Source organism: Emys orbicularis, chromosome 21, assembly GCF_028017835.1.
Source record: "Emys orbicularis isolate rEmyOrb1 chromosome 21, rEmyOrb1.hap1, whole genome shotgun sequence".
NCBI classification, from domain to species: Eukaryota; Metazoa; Chordata; order Testudines; family Emydidae; genus Emys; species Emys orbicularis.
In genome coordinates this window covers 4374649-4396286 of record NC_088703.1, presented here as the reverse complement: position 1 = coordinate 4396286, position 21638 = coordinate 4374649, and the positions used below count along the sequence as shown (strand labels likewise).

The 21638-nt window shown below is 51.7% G+C and overlaps 2 protein-coding genes across 2 annotated transcripts; both read right to left on the bottom strand.

The window, feature by feature from the left end:
• Nucleotides 1-1677: 1677 nt before the first annotated feature.
• SDHAF1 (succinate dehydrogenase complex assembly factor 1) lies at nucleotides 1678-4944 on the bottom strand. Its single transcript, XM_065420986.1, has 3 exons — nucleotides 4892-4944; nucleotides 3496-3610; nucleotides 1678-2684 (listed from the first exon to the last, which is right to left on the bottom strand). The coding sequence occupies exons 2-3, from the start codon at nucleotides 3552-3554 to the stop codon at nucleotides 2375-2377; spliced, it is 369 nt and encodes a 122-aa protein (XP_065277058.1). The 5' UTR covers nucleotides 3555-3610; nucleotides 4892-4944; the 3' UTR covers nucleotides 1678-2374.
• Nucleotides 4945-13137: 8193 nt separating this feature from the next.
• On the bottom strand, nucleotides 13138-21428 carry TBCB (tubulin folding cofactor B). The gene is made up of 6 exons (XM_065420763.1): nucleotides 21262-21428; nucleotides 17003-17146; nucleotides 15945-16041; nucleotides 14190-14381; nucleotides 13987-14059; nucleotides 13138-13554 (listed from the first exon to the last, which is right to left on the bottom strand). The coding sequence occupies exons 1-6, from the start codon at nucleotides 21385-21387 to the stop codon at nucleotides 13437-13439; spliced, it is 750 nt and encodes a 249-aa protein (XP_065276835.1). The 5' UTR covers nucleotides 21388-21428; the 3' UTR covers nucleotides 13138-13436.
• Nucleotides 21429-21638: the final 210 nt, after the last annotated feature.

Sequence of the window (21638 nt, the reverse complement as noted above, 5' to 3'; positions counted from 1 at the left end):
TCCAAGGTTTCAAAGACCTGACCTAGGAGGAAAGGTTAAAAAAAACTGGGTGTGTTTAGTCTGGAGAAAAGCAGACTGAGACCAAGAGCAGTCGTCAAATACATTAATGGCTGTTATAAAGAGGCTGGTGATCAACTGTTCTCCATGTCCGCTGAAGATGTAATGGGCTTAATCTGCAGCGAGGGAGATTTAGGTGAGATGTTAGGGAAAACGTTCTAACTCTCAGGGGAGTGAAACTCTGGAACAGGCTCCCAAGGGAGGCTGTGGGATCCCTGTCACTGGAGATTTTTAAGACCAGGCTGGACAAACCCCTGTCAGGGCTGGGCTGGGTTTACTTGGCCTTGCCTCAGCGCAGGGGGCTTGACGTGATGATCTCTCCAGGTCCCTTCCAACCTGACATTTCTATGATTTTAGGGGCTGCAGCGGAGTCTAGCCATAGTGTGGACTGTAAATGCCGAAGGACTCAGAGGACTGGCACATTTGCGAACCAAAGCGATTTGCTCTTTCAGAGAATCAAGCCACCAGTGGCAGTAAAATCATCTTCAAGGCACCAAGAATTCACTGCAATTGCCAATCTGAGGACACATAGATCACCAGCTTCATAGCACTGTGGGGCTGGGTTTAGCTCCCTGGAATGTTTTCACACTGCGGGATGGGACGTCCTTTGGATAAGGAATAGATCTATAAATAAGGCCAGAGCGACGCGACTAACTTTTGCCACTTTCACAATGGCAATTGGGGGGTTTGTTTTTTTGCAAGAACCCCAGTGTAGACACAATTATACTGGCAGAAAAGTGACAAAATTGGAGTGGGTGCAACGAAGAGCCATCAAAATAATTCAAGGGCTGGAGAAAATGCCTGATGATGAGAGACTGGATCGCAGTGTAACATTACCTCCATGAGGAGAAAAGAGCACATCCTAAAGGGTTCTTTCAGCTAGAGAAAGACAGAACAAGAACCGATGGCTGGACACTGAAACCGGACAAATCCAAGTTAGGAATAAGGTGCAATTTCTTAACAATGAAACCACCTCCAAGGGAAATGCTGGATTCTCCATCTAAGGACCAGGGGCCTTTCTGGAAGATGGTTTAGTCCAACACAAGTTATTGGGCTCAACACAGGGGTAATTAGGTGACATTTTATGGCTTGTGATCTAGAGGTCAGACAAAGGGGTAGAAACTGGCCAGGAATAAGTTCAGGCTGGAAACCAGGTGGTTTATAACCATCAGAGGAGAGAGAACAGCCTCCCAAAAGGAGCTGAGGGCAAACAATTGAACTGATCTGACAATGGAGCTCAGTAAGTTTTTGACCGGGGTTATATGACGGGGTTCGGACTATACTTGCTGACCCGGAAAGTCCCTTCCAGTTCTATGATCCACTGGTTCCTTCCAGCCTTAAACTCTGTGAATCGAGAGCTTGCTTCACTCGCTGCACTGGTAATAAGCTCTCATCGGCAAAGGCACTTCAGTGGGATAAGCTGCGTCTACGCTAGGAGGGTTCGACGAGGGTAGCTACAGCCATAAAGCTATTAAACCAAGGCTAAGCAAGCCAGCCACCACTCGCTAGTAGCCTCTCAGGCCTAGACATGGTCCCTCCATGGCAGAGCCAAGTTACACTGGGGGAGGGAGACACATGTGGGAAACTCGCCTGCCAACACACACACAGCTGGTACACCCTGGAAAACACCTTGGCCCAAAGGCCTTTATTTTCAGAAGTGGGTAGTGATTTTGGGTTGCAGGGAAGGAGCCGCCCGTCATGAGACACCTTAAGGAACCCGATTTTCAAAAGGCAGGTGCTCGGCTCTTTCTGATCCTTCGAAAGCACTTTGGTGGGGCACTCAAGAATTGTAGCACCCAGATCCACTGTTTGTACAGCACCTAGCGCAGTGGGGGCCTGGTCCATGGGTGGGGCTTTTAGGCACTATAGATAATAAAAAAAATGACAGAAATAGAATTTCAACCCACCACTGTCCCTTTCTTTTATTTTTCTGGGTAATCTGCCTGTTTGAGAATAGAGGAGGCAACAGGGGTAGGAACGGATTACGTCCCAGGTATTGGAAACAAGAACGTCACCTCCAGATCACCCATCTACACTTGAATTATTAAAAAGCTTAGAATTATAGAGATCGGCTTCTCAAATGCACCCTCTAGTGGTTCCCTCGTGTAGAGACACCTAAACCAGTCTTCATTTATCCCAGTGAACTCCAATCCAGGTAGGACAATTGCACCGACTGGATAGTTTTCCTTCACTGTGATCGGACCCATGTGCAAACAGAAAGGGGTGCACGAGGATGTGAGAATCTGGAAGGCACGTCTCTGAATTCACACGCTAACTGTCCCAGTACAAGAAAGCCGCCCGCGCCAGCCAGCAGGGGTCACCGCTCTTCCGGCTTGGTTTTGACAAAGGTGCCCATTTGTTTGGTGTTAACGTCTCTGAGCTGCTCCAGCTGCCTCTGGCCGCGGCGGATGAGATACTCAATGTGCATAACATCCATCCGGGGGATGCTGGCGTTCTTCCGGAACTCGGCCTGTATCCGAGGTAAGAACCCCGGCTTCTCTTTGCCGGCTCGTAGGAACTGTCTGTACAAGCTTAAGATTTGCTTCTGGAGCTTGCTATGCCGTGCCATGGTGTACCGGGAAGATCCACTCAGATCATCAGGGAGAGCCACTACAGCAAAACAGGGGCTGGAAGTGAACAGAGGTGGAGATATTAGATCAGCCTGTTCAGTTTCATCTCACACTTGTGTGATCATTTCAATGCACTCTTCACCCCAGCATGCAAATATTTATGTCAGTTTCACTAACGAACTGGCAGAACTGCAGAGAGATGTGCTCTAGCCAGGGCTGGATTAATCTTTTGTGGGCCCCAGTGCCTGGACCGTGGCCCTGCCACCCGCTCGGCCCCTTCCCCTGAGGCCTCAGCCCCTTCCCCCAAGGCGTGGGCCCTGAGGTCCCACCCCCACTCGGCCTCTTCCTCCGAGGCCTTGGCATTGAGGCCCTGCCCCTGCTCAGTCTCTTCCCCTGAGGCCTTGGCCACAAGGCCCCGCCCCTTCTTGGCCTCTTCCCCCCCACAGGTTCTGCCCACGCTCGATCCAGGCACCGGGGACCCTTCTGAGTGTGGGCCCAGCACCACCGTGCCATTGGCACCATTGTAAACAGGTACTGGCTCTAGCCACAAAACAATAACCTGAATGACCTCACTTCTACTCATCACTGAAATGCAGCCACCTCTAGGGTGGAGCACAGAGACTATTTGCACAGCAACACTGCCCCACAGATTAGAACAGGAAGTAAAAAATAAATAATAATGTTATGTTCAACTGAAACTGGAGGACAAGGAGTTAGGGGATATTTAGGGAATTTGGTTAGGACATCAAGGCAAATAACTTTTCTCTTAACAACTAGGAAAGGATGGGATTTGCCTTGTGGCCCATCCAAGAACTATGAGTTACCAAACCAGATGACACTCCTCACTAAAAACCCCACCAGGACTTACCCGACTTCTCTATGCAAAGGTCCCACTCCAGCAGTGGTCTGTAATAGACAGAAAACCATCTGCGTGCTGGAAATCACATGAATCACCAGCCTCGGATGGTCTGAGGCCACCAGCCCTGACAGAAGAAAATGAAGCTGCGTTTGAAATTGATAGGCCCTTCGGTTCACTGATGTCAGATGGATGATCATTCCTTGCTCTTCTAGCACTTTTCATCAGCAACTCTTAAAGGGGGTCAATATGATCCGCATGGGAACAGGGAAATGTAAAATAAGGAATGGTTCGGAGCAGGTCAGTAAGGAGCTTCTGTTTACCCTCTCCTAATATTAGCAGCGGGGGCATCAGGTAGCTAAAAGTAGGATTGAATTTTCCATTTGGGCTGGAAATTCCAGGATTTTGATTTTTTTTCTGATTACACACAGTTCTGCAAATAAATTCATTTTTTTCATTTCATTTAGATTTTGACTTTTTAAATGTATTACACTGGATTACAGAATATAAAATGTAAAGATACCAAAGAGTCATTTCATTAACGGAAAACTGAAATTTTATGTGGATTTTCCCTCCATTTTTCCCCCTCCAAACAAAATTTCATCAAAATCGACTTGTTTCCACAAGCGGTCGATGAATCGGCATTTTCCAGCAAAAAAATATGCACTTGGAAAACTTCCTTCCAGTTCTAATTTAAAAAAGCAGTATGTTTAAAGCATATAATCAACCTGTGGAACTCAGTGCCAAAGGATATTACTGATGGCAAAGGAAGGGAAAGGGGGTGGTGGACAGGAGATACCCTCTTGCGTTCGGCCTGCCTGATCCCTTCTGGGGAAAGTATCGGAGGGAAGAAATAATTAGACAAAGTTACACAAACACCTAGGTCTTGGTTGACTTCTCGAGCCAGCCCAATGTTTCAATGAATCTTGTCACTAAACAGAAAAAAACAGGGGGAAAAACATCCTCTGGTTGGTAAATATAGACACAGAGAACAGATCCTGCGTTGGGAGGGAGGGAAGATAAAAAATAAAAGAATTTCCCTCCCCCCAGTCCCTTTCCTATTTGGTCCCTTCAGGGATTCAAGATTCTTAGGCTGGGGACCAGGGAAGGGAGAGATACTCAGGGCATTGGGGAGAAGGGAGCTTGCTTACAATCCAGGAGCTACCCCGAGCCTCAGGGCTGGTCCAGGAAAAGAGTGATTTCTGGGGGGAATGAAGGGGGAGGGGTGAGACAAGCAGCGACTCAGTCTCCTGGGGTTTGTTATTGTAGGGTCGCATTGAAGCAGCCACTGGAACCAGCACCACCTCCAAGAGCAGGGCAAGCATGGGGTCTGATAACCCCGTGCGTGCCCGGACCCCCCTGCACCGCCGCTGGGCCAGCACCACACACACACAGTCCCCCCCCCTACCTGCTCGGAGCCTCCCAGCAGCTGTTCCCCAGCCGGCTCAGAACGTTGAGACACCAGCCACCTTAGCCCTCGCTTCCCATTGGCTGGAGGGCGCTGGGGGGCGGGCACAGAGAAAAGGAAGCTCCTCCCTTCGAAGACCATGTGCTTCCCACCACGTGGTGGTGGTGGTGGGGAGATATTGCAAGTTACTCATCAGCTGGGAGGGGCGGGAAGTGAGTGTCAATCCATGTCCGTCAAAGCAAGGTCGTGGGAGATACAGACACGCCTGCGTGGATGTTCACACTGTTAATGTACAGCTTATTAACCAAACCACCGCATTAAACTGCCTTCATTTTCAATACTCCTACTTTCCCCCTCTCTGTTGCTTTCTTCTGTCCTCCCATCTCCCGACATTAAATCCAATATCGACCCAGAAATCCGTGCAGTTAATTTTTCGCCCTGATTTTCACCCATTGTTTTGTAATAAACCCTGATAAATTCCTGGGAAATTTTAAACAAAAACTGAAAGAGAGAAGGGCGCTTGCATATGCTGCACAGGTCAGACTAGGTGATCCCAGGGGTCCCATCTGGCCTTGAAATCTATGAATCGCTGCATCTGTTCAAACTGTGTTCTACACTTGCATTGGCTAAACGGATTATTTGCATCTGTTGTATTTAGTTGATTTGCGTATAAACTTTCGCCACAGCAGGCATGCTGGAGGGAGCACGCCAAAGCCCTATTGCCTGTGTTTTAAGCACTGTCATTCGGCACAGATTCATAAAGCAGGCTGCAGGTGAGTTTAATGTGGACTGAGCTGTCCCACGAGTGTCAAAGGTACAAAGTTAGGTGCCTAATTCCCGTGGAACGTCAATGGGAGTTAGGTAGGTAATCACCACCGTGCCTCTGAAAATCTCCCATAACAGTTCTCGCTCTGACCAGGCCCTCCTGTGGATGCAATGAGTCGAGTCTCCACGGTGTCCTCAGATCAGCCAGTTGCGCAGTACTGCATCGGTCCTTTGATGTTTTAGCCTAGAGGCACCTGTACAGACGAGACCGTGGTTTGTCCATTACACCTCTGTATTGCCATTGGCCACCGTGGAGGTGGCGTGAGCATGATCTGCTGTTAGCCTATTTTGGGTAGCACCTAGGAACTCCAGTCACGGAGCAGGCATGTCAGGTGCTGTACATTTTTAGTGCTATTAGGTATATTACGATAGCACCTAGGCACCCCAATCATGGAACAAGACCCCATAGTGCCATCGCTGTACATTTTTTTATTTCTATTAGGTATATTATGGTAGCACCTGGGAAACTGAGTCAACCAGGACCCCACTGTGCCAGGCCCTGTACAGACACAGAACAAAGCTATCAGGCTGTCAGCGCTCTGGAACATCTGGGGCTGGAGGGCACTCTTAGAACTGTACCCATTTACAACAGGCTGGGTAAAGCAGAAGGATGGCCCGCGGGTTAGGGCATCAGCTTGGGACGCATGGGAGCTGGGTTTAAGTCCCTGCTCTACCCCTGGGCTCCCTGTGTGGTGCCAGGGAAGTCACTTAGCTGCGGTGTGCCTCAGTTTCCCCATCTGTGCAAGGGAGATAGCCCCTTCCTAGCTACATGAAAGATTTTGAGGTGCTCAAATACTAGGTGAAAGGGGCCAGATATGTACCTTAAGGGAGAACCTGCCCCCTTCTTCATTTGCAACATAAAGACCCTATAGACTAGGTCCAGGAACAAACCTAATAGACTTGTCCACGAGCATCACTTTGATTTGGCCTGGGGTTTGGCTGATCCCTGTTCTACAGGACAAGTCCTGGCCTGGGCTGTGCAATTGCAACACTCAAGGGATGGAGGAGAGGCTGCACTCCCGGGCGATCAGTCCAGAAACCGCACATTGGATTTTTATCAGTGTCAGAGACCCGATGCCCCACCTCTCGCTACAGAGGCCCAGCAGAAAGACACAGGCTGGTTCCAAGGCTCAGGGTTACAGCCAGCAGCCTCAAGGGAAGGTTGGGGGCAGCGGGGGGAGGGCAATAGAAAAATACAGTAGAGCGCACTGTGTGAGCGGCTAAGGAAACAGAGAGTTACCTGGCCAGCATTGGTGGGTGAGTCTAAGTGGCGATTATATGCAGCATTGTAACTGGTTAACACATTCTGGAAGGGATTTTAAACTTCCTACTTCAGGGCTTAGACCCATCTCTAATAGCGACCAGGATGAAACCCAAGGTGGGCCAGAGGATCACACAATGCGGGGTTCTTTCACCTTCCTCTGCAGTATCTAACGCCGGGTGCTGTCAAGCAGCCCCTGGGCTATGTGATAATTCCTATGATTAACAGGATTGGTGATGGCTTAACATGATGGCCGAGGATGGACTAGAACAAGTTTCTTTTGCTCTCCCCAGCTCTGGACGCTGTGGTTGAGACCGAGTCTGGGACAGATCTGGCGAGTCCCTGCAATATCCTTGAAAAACCTGAGGCCAGGTCTATGCGAGAGACCTGGGCCAGTGTAACTACATCGCGCAGAGGTGTGAAAATCCACACCTGAGCGATGTAGTTATGCCCACCTTAACCCCCTCCTGTAGACAGCGCTGTGTCCGAGGGAGAGCTTCTCCCATCACCATAGCTACCGCCTCTCACGGGGGTGGATTATCTACGCCAACAGGAGAGCTCTCTCCCAGCAGCTTAGGAGCATCTTCACTTAAGTGCTACAGCTGCACCGATGCCGTGTTTTAAGTGTAGATCTGCCCACATTGTACTACATGCAAAATTGATGCATTATTGTGGGCCGGATTGCAGGGACGGAGGGGAGGTGGGATGTGAGGCCAGGGGGGCGGTGTCAGAAGACTATATTAAAATTGTGCCAGGCAGGAGTGGAGTTCTGAAACAAAAAGCATGAAGTGGATTTCCCAGGAAAGCCGGAGGGGAGAATGAATGAAAATTCCCCACTTCCAGTTACGCAAAAAGCCCAGCCTTTTGCAGCTGCGCCCTGAGAAGTGGGCCGTTGTCTGCTGATCACCTGTCCGTGGAGAAGAGATCAAAGGGCCCAGGGGCATAAACCAACAGTTCAACTGCCCAGCCGAGGTTCTGCTTCTGAATTGAGTTATGAATTTGTAAGCATAGGAAAAGTCAGGTGTGGGTTTTGGAGGACTGCCGCCTACCACAGTCAGAGGTTGGAGGCGGGGCTGATTTCTGGTAAGCTTTTTAGCATGTGTGTAGATTCTTTTATTGTTTTTAATGTGTTTTCTCTGTAATGCTTTCACCTTAAGAATAAACATGCTTGCTTAGAAAGAGCTGTGTGATAACTTGTAACTGCCAGTAACTACAATGTTCATAACAGCTGGAGAGAAAGCAAAGCACAAATGCCGGGCTGGCTAGGCAGTCTGGCTTGCTGGGGATATCACAGCGTAGGCAGGGAACTGTACAACCTGGAAAAAAGCCTGTCAGAAGGGAAAGAGCCAAGGGAGGTGAAAGGTGGGCGCCTGGAAGCTGTAAGTGGGGGCCCTTGGTGGATCACAGAGAGGGAATACAGGTGCAGTTGCCCTGAAACTGTAAGAGTCCACCAACTTGTGGGGCAGTTGGCAGCAGAATCATGGACTGAGTCAAACCAAGTGATCCCTGGTCAGACACTTACTGGTCCTCTCTCCTCACCTGTAGCTCCTTCTCATCAAGCACAAAAGCTGGGCCACTCGTGTTTTGGATTGTTTTTTTTTATTCTAGTCATTATGATCGCATAGCATCATAGCTACCACTACATAGTTCTTCACACAGAGGAAACAGGCAGGGCCCAGACAAAAAGAATCTGTGGCAGTTTTGTTTTTTAAACAAAAGGAGCTCCGTCAGCAAATCAAGTTACCACATTTTAAAAGGAAATTTACACATTAGGAAGATCCTAACCAATGTTAACAATACGTCATGAGTATAAAGAGACGTTTCCACCCCCCACCCACCCACACACTGTGCACACCCACACGGAAAAGCATTTATAGTCCTAACCAGCAGTCAAAACAAACAGTAACATGGGACAGGTTGTAATTGCCCTGGGGCATTTCTAAGGGACTGATTAATCCAGGTTTCAATGTCCTAGTGAAATAAAAGCCACTGGCCTAGCTGGGTTTAAAGCCATGAAGCTGAGACAGACGGCAGGACTGGCCTAGCATTAGCAGAGAGAAAAAGCGAGTTGCTAGCTTGGCGCAGTAGGGGAAAGAAGTTATTTACCAAGGACCAATCCAGCCTCCTCCCTCCCGCATCAATGCGAGTTCCAGCCCTGACTTTGATGGGAGAAGGGGCAAGGAAGGGGGTTAGTGAACAGATTTACTCCCACTTCCTGCCCAGCTGTAGGTCGGTATCACAGACAGTGTTACGCCAGCAGGTTGTGCATTTAGTATCGCTGGATCATTTCACAACCTTGCACGGAAAGTTAACGCACAAGTTTAATCAAGCGGTTAAGTCTGGTCTCAGGCGATTGTCTGTGTAAGCTCAGATAATCCTCTCACTGATCCAGTCGGAGAAAGCATTTTACCCTGTTCAATATCAATACAAGCGCACCAAATTACTGCATCAGATCAGATACGGCTTTTCTCCAGCAGGATCCAAAGTCACATGGGGAAACCCAGGAAGCGCTAACCAGAATTATTCACGTACATTTCTTAGTGCAGCAATAGCCCAGACCCACAATAGCTCTGCTGAAGCCGCTTGTGACTCCTGTGTCAGTTACACAAGACATTCTAGATCTGTGGGGAGTTTGTTTACAAGAGATGCCGGAGTCATCAGCACCGAGGCTGGAGACATCAGTTCAGCCAGGCCCAGAGGCTGAACTGGCTGCTGGAGTCTGCTTCAGTGGCGGAAGCAGGATTAGCAAGAGCATAGCCAGGTTAAAGCTACGCCCTTCCGGGAGCAACTGGAGGAGGGGGTGTAGAACAGAGGTCACGTCTGCCCTGCAGCCCCCATCCTGTTCTGGAAATAGCAATAGTGTGGTTTGCAAAGGACACAAAAAGGCACTGGTTTTGACTGGCTGAACAGCAGTGAACTGGATGCACAGAAGCATTCCTTAGTTCCCCATTGTTGCTACCAGCATTTCAGCAGGAGAACTTCATTGGCTCCATGTCTCAGGTTAAGATTTTTCAGGAGTGACAAGCGATTGGGGGCACCTGAACTGAGACAAAGAGGCTGATTTTTCAGGCAGCTGATGCTCAGCACTCCCCGAAGCGCAGACCCTTTAACAGGCTCAGCCTGGGCAGCTGAAAAATTGAAGCATCGAATAAAAAAATCCCAGTCTTTTGGAAGTCTTGCTACGTGTGCGGTTTAACCCTGCTCAGAGGGTGGTTAAAATACACTAGCCATCCCTCCGGTGGGAAGGTTTCGGAAGAGGCTGCTAGCGTGGAGAAGAAATATGATGAACCCACTTGGGTTCGAAGAGCAAGACCATGACTTTACATCACAGTTTTTAAAAATTTACATCTCGGCCAGAGTTCGGCAACAGGGGATTTAAAAAAAAAATAAAGACAGAACGATCCTAATCCCGTGAAACACACACATTTGAAGACACTGATTCTGACCAGGCGGTCTACCATCAAATCCAAGTTCTCACCCCCACTTGCTTTCCACACACACCCATGATGCCCGACTGTGAAACTGACCAAAAGCTGCTCTGCTGAAAGCAGAATTTGTACGGCATTCTGAGACCACCGTACTACAGCCCGGGAAGTCCTGTTCCCCTCGTACCCTAGTAGTAGATGTGGTGGAGTTGAGGCTTTTTGTAAAGTAGCCTCAGAACTACACATCCCAAGGGACTTCATAGGAGAGCTTAGAGTGCCAGGATGGCACAATCAGGTCCTCGAGAGAACAAACAAACAATCTAGTGACCACACCATACGCAGAGTGAATATTCGTGTCGCACAAGCCAGAGGCAGAGAGGCCAACTGACTCGCCCACGGATCACACCACAAGTCAGCGTCAGAACCACTGTTAGAACAAGGGAAGGTGCAAGATTTTGGGGCTTGGATCACTAGAAGCATTCACGTAGCCCATACCAACTCACCGCGGCGCTCTGTTTAAAACAAACAAAAAGAAGTACATCTTCACAACATCTCCTGGAAAAGAGTTCCACCGGTGAAGGACAACACTATAATTGGGTTCAAAAATAATTAGCTATGTTCATAGAGGATAGATCCATCAATGGCTATTAGCCAAGATAGTTAGGGATGCAACCCCATGCTCTGGGTGTCCCGAGCCTCTGACTGCCAGAAGGTGGGAGTGGATGAATCACTTGATAATTGCCCTGTTCTGTTCACTCTGCAATATTTGGTATTGGCCACTGTCAGAAGACAGGATACTGAACTAGGACCTCTGGTCTGACCCCCTCTAGTGGTTCCTGGGCAATATAGCAGTTGATAAGCCTGCAGCAGCCTTGGCTAACAGAACTGGATCTTTTAGTTGAGACAGTGGAGGCTCCTGGATTTAGAAACCGCCATCCCAGGTTTGAGCCCCCCTGCCCATGGCCCAGGCTGAGTGCATTAACTGAGATTGGGGGAAGATCTCTGCAGGTGTTCAAGGAGCTTCTAGAGGAGGAGGGGGCGGGATAGCTCAGTGGTTTGAGCATTGGCCTGCTAAACCCAGGGTTGTGAGTTCAATCCTTGAGGGGGGCCATTTAGGGATATGGAGCAAAAATCTGTTGGGTGATTTAATTGGGGATTGGTCCTGCTTTGAGCAGGAGGTTGGACTAGATGACCTCCTGAGGTCCCTTCCAACCCTGATATTCTATGAAGGGACCTACAGCTCTCTCCATTTCTAACACAACAGTGGGGTTCTCCATTAGTGAAAAGCATTGTGGGAAAATCTAATATGGTTATCCAGGGGACTTGCCTTTCCAATCTGCTCGAGAGGAGAGCGCTCACTGGAACCCAAACCAATCAAGCTTGTCAGCAGATCAACCAGCATGTCACTGCGTATTACGTGGGACGTCACGATGCTCTTCGCGCTTCGGCCCCTCGCGACGCAGCTGGTGTATTTCTGAAAGCGGCCTGCTAGCTGAGTGCTCGGGAAGCAGTGCCTTGGCCAGAACAGATTCGGCACAATGGGCATCGGACAGCCCAACGGCAGCGACTGGAGGCTAAGCTACAGGAGGGGCTTGAAACGGCCTCATTGTGGGAAGAGAAATACAAGTTGTAGGCTGTCAAAAAAGGGAGGATTCCCTCCTGGTGCTGTGAGAGCGCTGCAGAGAGGGGGTTAGAGAACGTTCTCTGCCGGACGCTCGAGTCACCCACAGAAGAGGCAGGGAAGGGCTAAGCTGCATATCCACGCACAGCCAGCCAGCTGCAAAGGAGCTCTACGCTATAGCAACCACAACCGTCAGAGAGAAGGGGCTGTACGGTCACCTGCCACTACACCAATATTTTGGGGAACACGTCTGTTCCCTTAACGACCACGGTCTAAAATTAAACTCAAACCACCAGGAAATTGAGATCCATGCACAGGCGAACACTTAACACTTCAGGGGTACAGCGAGGAGGTGCGAAAGATTTGACAATGCACCTTATGCCTTCTCTAGTCACGGCAGCAGCTAGGCAGCCTGGGGGGAAGGTAAGAGACAAGAATTCAGGGTTGTCTCATTGAAGAGGCAGACTGCAGCTTTAAACTGTGTCCATCAGTAGCTAACTGTAACCTGCACCATGGCAGGTATTTATACACCAGTCATTCTAAGAATGCATGTTTATACTGCTGCCCATCACCTTAGCATCTGGGCACCTTCCCTGTAAAATCAACAGCAAAGGACTTCAGGGAGTCTCTGGCACTTCCCCCTTTACAGGGCCAGAATTCTGCTTGGGGTAGGGGGGTTTTGGGGGGGCGAGGGGGAATTTGAGAATAAAGGAGAGTTCAAACTGAGTGTCTCACAGCGGACATGTTAGTGGGGTAACCTCCAACTAAGCAAAGTTTAAGGACAAAGGAATGTGAACTAAGCCATACATCTCAGAATGTTTGAGGGGTTTGCAACCTCGATACAGATTTTGTGGTTTAGGATCCTAATCCTGGGTTCGAGCGTGAGGAAGTTCTAACCCACGCGCATTCGCTCACGATATTCACACGGACAACTCTCCATTTCCCAACGCGTTGCTTTTTTAGACCCTTTGCCCAACCCAAATCTTCCCAGGGGTTTAAATCTGAGCACATCTGCTTTGCGGGCTCCTTGTGCCCTCACTCCAACCACTGATCAATGGCTTCTGGAGCCATCGGGCCGGATCTCGGCACACGAGACACACTCCAGATACAAGGATCACTGTTAAGCGGCAGCGCCAGTTCCTCCCAGGCAGTTTTATTAGTGTCACGGCATTAAGTTGGTGCGTATGGAGGGGAGGGAGAAAAAACAAAAGGGATATGGCATCTTTCACTGAACAAACAGATACAATCAGAAGAAATAATAAAAACAAAACAGCTGCTCGTCACATCTTCTCCCTCACCTAGATGCCCTCTAGCAGGATCTGAATGCAGCAGCCCACCGAGACGCCGCAGCGTGTCGACGGCCACGTAAAGAGGGCGGCGGGGCCACGTGGACTCCTGTCTCCCGTCTCCCGGTCACATTTCGTCATCCAGTCCATAATCCTCTTCCGGGAAGTCCCCCACGGTGACGTACTGAGGCTTCACGAACGCACCGTACTTGGGCTGGCATTCGAAGTACTGCTTTCCATTGACGCTGGGAAGAGGAAGAGTCGGGGATGAGATCGGCAGCAGCTTGACACAGCCCTCCCTTCCCACGCACAGCTGTCTCGGCAACGCACCACCAGACGCTAGGCGCTGAGCTCTGACTGCAGCCTTCCTCATAGGCCCGGGGGAACTGACCTACCGGAAGGGTAGAGCCATCCCTGTGTGGCTCCATACAAGTCAGGGCAGTTAACACCTTGGCATGCGTTTGGCCCACAACAAACCAGATTATTGCTCGGCACTGTTTTTAGGGTGACATTCAATACCAGCTGCAGGCACAGAAATGGAGCGAGGTCCCAGGGCAAGTCCAGGGACAAGGCGCTAGGTGCTCAAACCACCTGGCTTGGCGTGGGCCCCTATTGGGAACAGAGCAGGACTACTTGTTGGCCCCAAGACAGAACTTGGACAGAGGAAGGGTTTTTACCTGCCATCGTTTTTCCCTAAGGGTTCGTCATATTTGATGCCAATCCAGTAGCCCGGTTTGAACTCCGCTAGCCCTACGGAGAGGAGGAGAGTCAAAACTGAGTCACAGCCACTCTTTGTATGTTTGATCTTCACTAAGAGAATTGGCCTTTCAATCAGACAGGGTGGAAAGGAACTGAGAGCCAGGGGGCCAGCGGCACTTACCCACGAACATGACTGTCCCGCGTTTGTTGGGCTGGCCTGAGACCCGTACCTCACACCGAGCGCCCACTGAAACGGCCTCTGCCTGAGCCTTCTCTTCGGTTAGTTTTTGCTCCTGCTCCGCCTCTTTCTTCAACATCTCCTCCTCGTTAAACTTCCCCACCTTACTGCGCTTCAGGAAGGAGCGCACGGAGTCTGGAAGCCAGAGGGGGAAATGGTTGGCCTTAAAAGGACACCGTCAGGGTAGGACATTTTAACATCTGCTCCCACCTATTATAGGACCCAAGATTAGAACTGAGGAATTTTTTTTTAAAATCTATTTTCCCCCTTTTTCCAGTGATTTTTTGCACTCAACTCAAGCAATATCAACAGCCCTGGTCGGTTTCATGTTTCCTTAGTCAATTTTCGCCACATTTTGATGAAAGTTTTCCATTTCAAACAGCTACATTTGGGGCCCAGATCAACCTAGCAGCAGTAAAACATCTCACTGCCACCATCCACCTTTCATTAGCGATACGTGATGCAGGAGGCAGAGGCTGTGTAGGAAAGATCTTTACTGAGCATGCAGAGAGAGGCCAATGTTACATGCTGACAGCCCTGTATCTGGTAGCAGCAAGGCCCAGCTTATACAATGAACCTCCCTCAGTGTCACACGCAATCAGGTCCCTCTTGAAACCAGACCCTCCTTCTCCAGTTCCACTCATCATACTACATCGGTAATGATACAAAGCCTCCCAAACCTAAAATAAGATCACTGGAGCATTCATGGTTGTCTTCACCTGTGCTAAGAGTTAACGGATTGTGAAATAATGCCAGTCGGTATTTTGGCCCTAAAAGAAGGAAAGCATTTCTTCCTGCGAAAGGGAGTAGAAGATATCCCTTTTATTAGCAGAGATTTACCGTAAATCGGATTGTAACACCATCTCATTTTTCCCATCTCTCGCCTGGGAGGAATTCCTTGCCCAACCATGCATAAGAGGGAAGGTACCAACACCAAGGGGGGTGAAGTTTTTAAGGTCAGGCTTGACAAAGCCCTGGCTGGGATGATTTAGTTGGGATTGGTCGTGCTTTGAGCAGGGGGTTGGACTAGATACCTCCTGAGGTCTCTTCCAACCCTGATATTCTATGATTGTAAGTGTCCTTCAGGGCAACATAGGGGAGGAAAGCAGTGATGGGAACGAGGAGTGGGTGGAAATTATGCAAGGCAAGGTTGCTGCCAGTTAAACTGGGAAATCAATGGAAGGTTAGAGACTGGACAGAACTGAGGGAAACAGAATGCAGGAAGCAACAATGCACAAACTCATGGTGGAGGATGCCGGTGGGTCGCTGCCCACGGGGTGCATCTCCAATTCAGAGGAGCTGGGCACCCTGAGAAGCTAGCCACAGCACCCAGGTCACATGCTGCAGTTCTCATCATGCACCCACCTGGCATTGGTACATGGGGTGTTATCCCCACGGCCCTCTGCTCTCATGGGGAGGGATCTGAGTTCGGCCATTTGGGGACAGCGGCAGAACACCCCACCCCCCCGGGGATGGGGAAAGAGTCCCCCACCCTCCTGCCCCCCAGCCAAAGCCAGCCGAGGAGGTATTTTCAGGTGCTTTGCTGTTTAAGCGTGTGCCACTCTGAAACACTAACGTGGCCAGGACACATGGGCGAGCGCCATTTGATACCAAACCCACCAGGCTTTAAATGTCAATCTGGGAATGAAAGTTTTAACCCTGCAAAGATGAGTCTTTTGGCAACGCTGTCATCCTTACCTGGCCTCTTCTCGTAATCAGTGGCAGACATTTCGTATTTCTCTACCCGCGACACATCCTCGTACTCGCCGACCCTGGCTCCGCTCCGGTCAATAACCTAGGGAACAGAATGGAAATGACCAGAGTCCTCTCTTGTTCCCACCAGTTTGTTTAGCCCCAGTCTTGTTAACTGAGCCCTGGTACCTGATGTTTAAAACACCTCCAAAGAGGTGGGATGATTTCCTAACAAGGAGATATGGACAAGCATGGAGAAGGATGGCCAGAGCAAGAGAAGATGGGAAGACATGTTGTGATCGGCTCAGTCTTAACTGATGAAGGACCGAGAGTCTACGCAATCCAGCGTAGTTACGTCTACACAGCACAGAAACCCACAGCAGTGAGTCTCAGAGCCTGGGTAGACAGACTCGTGCTATGGTGCTAAAACTAACCATGTAGCCATTCACACTGGGGCTCTGAAACCCCCCACGTCTGTAGACCCCGGCTCTGAGACGCGCTGCCGGGGGGTGGGGGGGAGAAGGTTTGCTGGGTATACACACCCTCAGGCTGTACTGAACACACAGCCGCTCAATACAGGGGTCATTTGGATGACGCCTGACAGGCCATGTCACACCGGAGGTCTGACTAGATGATCTAATGGTCCCGTCGGGCGTTATAATTTATGAACCCAAGTGGTGCTAATTTAGTCAGTTCTGACAGAAAAAACGTCTCCAAAGAAACAAGCCAAAGCAGAACCTTACACACAAACAGCGAGTTTTGCAGGGTGGGGTGGGGGTTTAGATCATGGGTGGGTTTTTCAAAGCACCTACATGATTCAGTAACCCACAGCCCGCTGCCTTTCAGCAAGTCTCGAGTTGGTAAGGCACTTGGGTGACTGAAAACCGCTTCACAGACCTAAAATCTCTGCCCTTTTAAGAGGGAACGAAAGTTATTTCTCGACTTGAGGAAAAGTCGAGTCCTGCGAGGTCTTTAGCACTACAGAATACACTGCAGTTCAACACAGCCTCCATCTCTGCACTAAGGCCTTGTCTACACTGGGGATCTGCAGCTCCGATACCCACGTGTATCCTACAGCCGTCGTCGATGGGGTAAGATCCCAGTAAGGCCTCATCGCTGTCCAGTTTCATTACAAATTTGTCATCGGACGTGTAGAGCTCCAAGTCCATACATGATGCTGGGCTTCCCACCACCAGCTCTAGTTTGCACTGGGAAAGGAGAGAGACAACCTGTTACCGAGATCAGCACTTCCACATCCTAAACTCAACTGCTGCATACAAGCCAGAGTCCGCAAAGCCAACCACAGGTGACAACTGGACCAAGCAGGCATCACGTCACAGGCGCTTACAGAGGAAAATAAGACCCAGGACCATTACAAAATGCAAGAGGTAGAAACGATCTGGGCTAGATGGTCTCGTCGATCCTCAGACGGAGCTTTTGGTGCAATGGTGAAGCATTCGGCAGCCTCCAAGCAGGGAGGCCCGTAGCTAGCTAGCGCCCAGTCCAACGCTTTGCCAGGAGCTGCTCTGGCATTAATTCAGCAGTGATCGCAATTGCGGAAGAGAACAGAGGGGAAGCAGCAACCCACCCAGGCAGGCCGATTCAGACGTGGAGAGATCAGAGCACAGGGGACGGATAACAGAGCGTAGAAGGCAGCAAACCAACCCGTGCTCAGCACAGCTCTAGCAGCATGGGGAGCTGGACATAGCCCCTGCAGAGTCAGAGTTTGCTTTATAGATCAGTTTCCCCTTCCCAGGGGATCAATACATGTTGATGGAAAGCAACAAACAGCAGCCAGCACACCACAACACAACAATCCATGCTGGGCAGCTCAGTGCTAGGTTACCACCAGGCGCTCCACAGGGAGGCAGTGTTACCTAGTGGACAGAGCACTAGACTGCGAGTCAGAGGTTCTGTTCCTGGCTTGGCCACTAGCCCGCAGGGCGACCCTGGTCCAAATATTCCCCAGTGCCTCAGTTTCCCCATCTGTCAAATGGGGTAACAATATTGCCCTCCTTTGTGAAGCATGACTGATCAAAAGCCCTCCACACAAGCCAGGTATCATTACTAAGAAACTGGCATCTTGCCACAGGTATATTACACCTGCGCTCTGGAATCTCAGTGCCTGCCAGCAGGCCCCAGGGGGGAGTTGAAGATGCTGGTTTTGATCCCATTACACGCTTCCCAGTAGACCCACCCTCCCATCCTGATCTCAGCTGAGATCAGGAGCGCTCCGGATTTGCTCGCCTTCAGAGCAAACTGCACGGGTGGGTCTCTCTATGGGAGCTTAGGGGAGGAGAGGGTGTTATCTGAGGGGTGATTTGGGGGGAGTTTATTTCCCCCGTTACTGGAGGGTCTCATTGGTCACTGGCAAAAGCTGACTAGTAAGGATGCAAGCACCCAGGAACAGCGACTCCTTAGGCCAGGACAAGGAATCATTTAGGATGGGGTCTGCCTACTGCAGGGTTCTCGCATCTTCTTCTGGAATACTAGGAACTGCCGGAGACAGGACCCCGCTCCAGGCTGACAAGTCCCTCATTCCTTGAATAGGAGAGGTAAAGTACAGCGTACTCCCAGCTCTCCGAAGAGCGGCGGGGGAGGACCCACACACGACAGACAGGCATTTTATTCAGATAATCGAGGGGGCAGGAGCCACTCAGCAGCAGGGTGGCCTCCCCCACAGCTGGGGGCTCCTCCTCGCAGTCCTGGTTGGGGTCTCTGCTCTCCCCACACTCACTCATCCCCGCTGTCACCGAGTGAGTGGGGCATGACAGCAGAGCTCCCGATTCCTGCAGATGCAAGGAGACTGAAGGGGCAGACAAAGACCCCAGCCAGGACTCTCAGCTGAGCAGAAGCAGGAAATTCAGTCAGGTAGGGACTCAGTACTGTTGTTTACTAGCACCTGAACAGGGTTCTGGCCCGACTGCACTGTTTTAAGCTTCTTTTTTACATTTATCTATTGAAATGTTCACCACTGCAGGAACTCATGGGGAGAACAGACTAATTGTTTAATGACAGCAGACACCAAGGTTCAAAAAGTTAGAGCTTCATAACCATTGAAATATAACGTGACAACACCACCTGTCAAAATACACAAATAGCCCTAAATCCAACTACATTTCTCAAGCAGCATTTTTCTTACTTTCCTTCTCTGTACATTTCGATTATCATTGGGGAAAGTATTTTTGGAGGGGGGATATCTGGTGAAATCAATGTTTACTGACTTTTACTGAGAAAAGTCTTCTCTTTCCAAGTCTAGCTGGAGGGAATAACCCGTGTTGCTCCAAGGACCCAGGCTTGACGGGATCTACTACATCTATTAAGCTTCCCTGAGTTTGTATTAAAATCTCACCCCAGGTTCCTTAAAACAAATCAAAACACAGAAGAAAGCTGGGCCTCCTAAGTTGGGCCTCCTAAGCACTATGGTAAGACATATAAAGAACAGGGCCACATGGATCAAGCAGGTTTTAAGAGAACATGGGGGTGGCGCCTAAGGGAAGGAGATCCAAGCAAAGAGCTCAGTGCAAAGACAGGAGGAAAAGACAACGAGGGGAAGCATGAAGGAGGATGCTGTTCATAGACAAAGGTCCGGGGAGCAAGAAGCCGTCACTGAAGGGACTGGAAGAAGGGGGAACAATAGAGGCCCCATCAGCTGGACAATTTTAGAAGCAGCAGAGGCAGGGGGCGGCTCCGGATTCGGCTGGGGAATCAAGTAAGTAGCAACAGGAGTCGGGGAGGCCCTAGCAGGGAGAGGAAGTGTTCAGATGAGAGGCTAATGGGAGTGTTCAGATGATTAGGCCCCTAGGGAGGGCAGCAGATGGGAGCTCCCCAGTAACTTGCCCTCACCAATGGGGAAGTGTGGGAGGATCCCAGAGAGATTTGGAGAAGGTCTAGTGCTAGGTAGATTAGTCCCAGGGACAAGTCCCCAGCTCAGGAAGAGCTGGGGAGGGTCAGGCCCTAGCAGGTCCCAGAAGGGGGTCAGTCTGGTCCCTGCAGGTGCCATGGGGGTCAGGCGTTGGTGGTGTCAGCATCCATCCCAAGCAGTCGGGTGGGGTGGGATGTTGGTCCAGGAATGGGTCAGGCCCTGGTAGGTCCTCGAGGGACGGATCCCAGTCCGGGGTTCAAGGGAGGGTCAGTCCCTAGCAGGTGTCAGTGGGGTTCCCAGAAGTGGGGTTAGTCCCGCGGAGCGAGGGGATCAGGCCGTGAAGGCCCTGGCAGATGATGGTGGGGTCAGCGTTGGTCCTGCTAGGTCCTGGCGGGTGTTGATCCACCGGGTCCAGTGCCGGGAGCCGTCCTGGGGATCAAGCCAGTGTCAAAGGAAGGAGGGGGGTCCCGTAGGGCTTGGCCCAGGCCGGGGTAATAAGGGTGAGTATTGGTTCTGGTCCAATGATGGGGTTCTGTCAATCCCTGGTTGGGAGGGAGTCAGGGGACCCATAGGGCTTGGTCCTGGTCACTCAGCCCCAGGGAAATCTCAATCCCACCCCAGTGCAGGGGGGTCCAGCAAGTCCTGGTTTGCTGTCAGTGTGGGTGAGAGCTTGGTGTCCATCAGGAGGGACTGCAGTGTTGGGAGGGTGTGGGTCAGGAGGTCCCAGTTTGGCCGGGGGGGCTGAAAGTCCCAGTGGGTTGGTCCGGGGAGGGGGGGGGGGGGGGGTCAGTCGGTCCCGGTTCGGTGCCCAGGGGGTGTGGGTCAGGCCAGGGGAGAGGCTGGTCCCTGGGGGTGAGGGGATCCGGTGTCAGTCGGCCCTGGTTCGGTGCCCGGGGTCAGGTCGGGGGAGGGGCCGGTTCGGTGCCAGGTTCGGTCCGGTGCCTGGGGAAGAGGCCGGTTCCGGTCCGGTGGGCGTGGGTCAGGGCGGGGAAGAGGTTGGTCCCTGGGGTGGGGGGGTCCGGTGTTAGTCGGTCCCGGATCGGTGCCCGGGGGTTTGGGTCAGGCGGGGGGACGGGACGGTTCGGTGCCCGGGGAAGGGTCCGGTCCAGGTCCGGTGCCCGGTCGAGGGTCCGGTCCCGGTCCGGTGCCCGGGGGTTTGGGTCAGGCGGGGGGAAGGGCCGGTTCGGTGCCCGGGTGGCGTGGGTCAGGGCGGGGGAGAGGTTGGTCCCTGGGGTGGGGGGGTCCGGTGTCAGTCGGTCCCGGTCCGGTGCCCGGGGGTTTGGGTCAGGCGGGGGGAGGGGCCGGGCCGGTGCCCGGTCCGGTACCCGGTCGAGGGTCCGGTGCCCGGTCGAGGGTCCGGTCCCGTTCGGTGCTCGGGGGAGGGTCCGGTTCCGGTCCGGTCCGGTGCCCGGTCGAGGGTCCGGTCCGGTGCCCGGGGGAGGGGCCGCTCCCGGGTACCTTGAACTCGGCGATGGTGAGGCCCCGCCCGTAGTGTTTCTGCGCGCGGAAGGAGTTGAGGGTGCTGCTGATGGAGATGGACACGGTGGCCGGGGAGGCCGCGCCCAGCGCCCCCGACAGGATCATGGTGCCGCCGCCGCACCCGCCTAACCACCCCCGCCGGGAGCCCGCTCGCTTCTGGAAGATTCGGCCCGCCCCCCCCGGGCGCGCCCGGCCAATCACCGCACGCCCCGCCCAGGCCGGCCAATCGCACCGCGGCCGGCCCCTTGCGCGGCCCGCCTTTGTCTCCCGGACCAACCAATCCACGTACGTTGTGCTCCCCTCCTCCCCGCCCCCAGATGAAACTCACCAGCGGCCCCGCTTTCACCTCAGCCAAT

Bases quoted from the DNA above. Each gene is read 5' to 3' on its own strand.
- SDHAF1 (XM_065420986.1), bottom strand. From the start codon at position 3,554: ATGGTTTTCTGTCTATTACAGACCACTGCTGGAGTGGGACCTTTGCAT. The intron at 2,685-3,495 runs GTAAGTCCTGGT...GTTCACTTCCAG, and splicing joins CCTTTGCATAGAGAAGTCGG to CCCCTGTTTTGCTGTAGTGG.
- TBCB (XM_065420763.1), bottom strand. From the start codon at position 21,387: ATGATCCTGTCGGGGGCGCTGGGCGCGGCCTCCCCGGCCACCGTGTCC. The intron at 16,042-17,002 runs GTGGGTATCGGA...TCTGTTCCCTAG, and splicing joins ACGACGGCTGTAGGATACAC to GTTATTGACCGGAGCGGAGC. The intron at 14,382-15,944 runs GTAAGGATGACA...TCTGGCTTCCAG, and splicing joins TGATTACGAGAAGAGGCCAG to ACTCCGTGCGCTCCTTCCTG.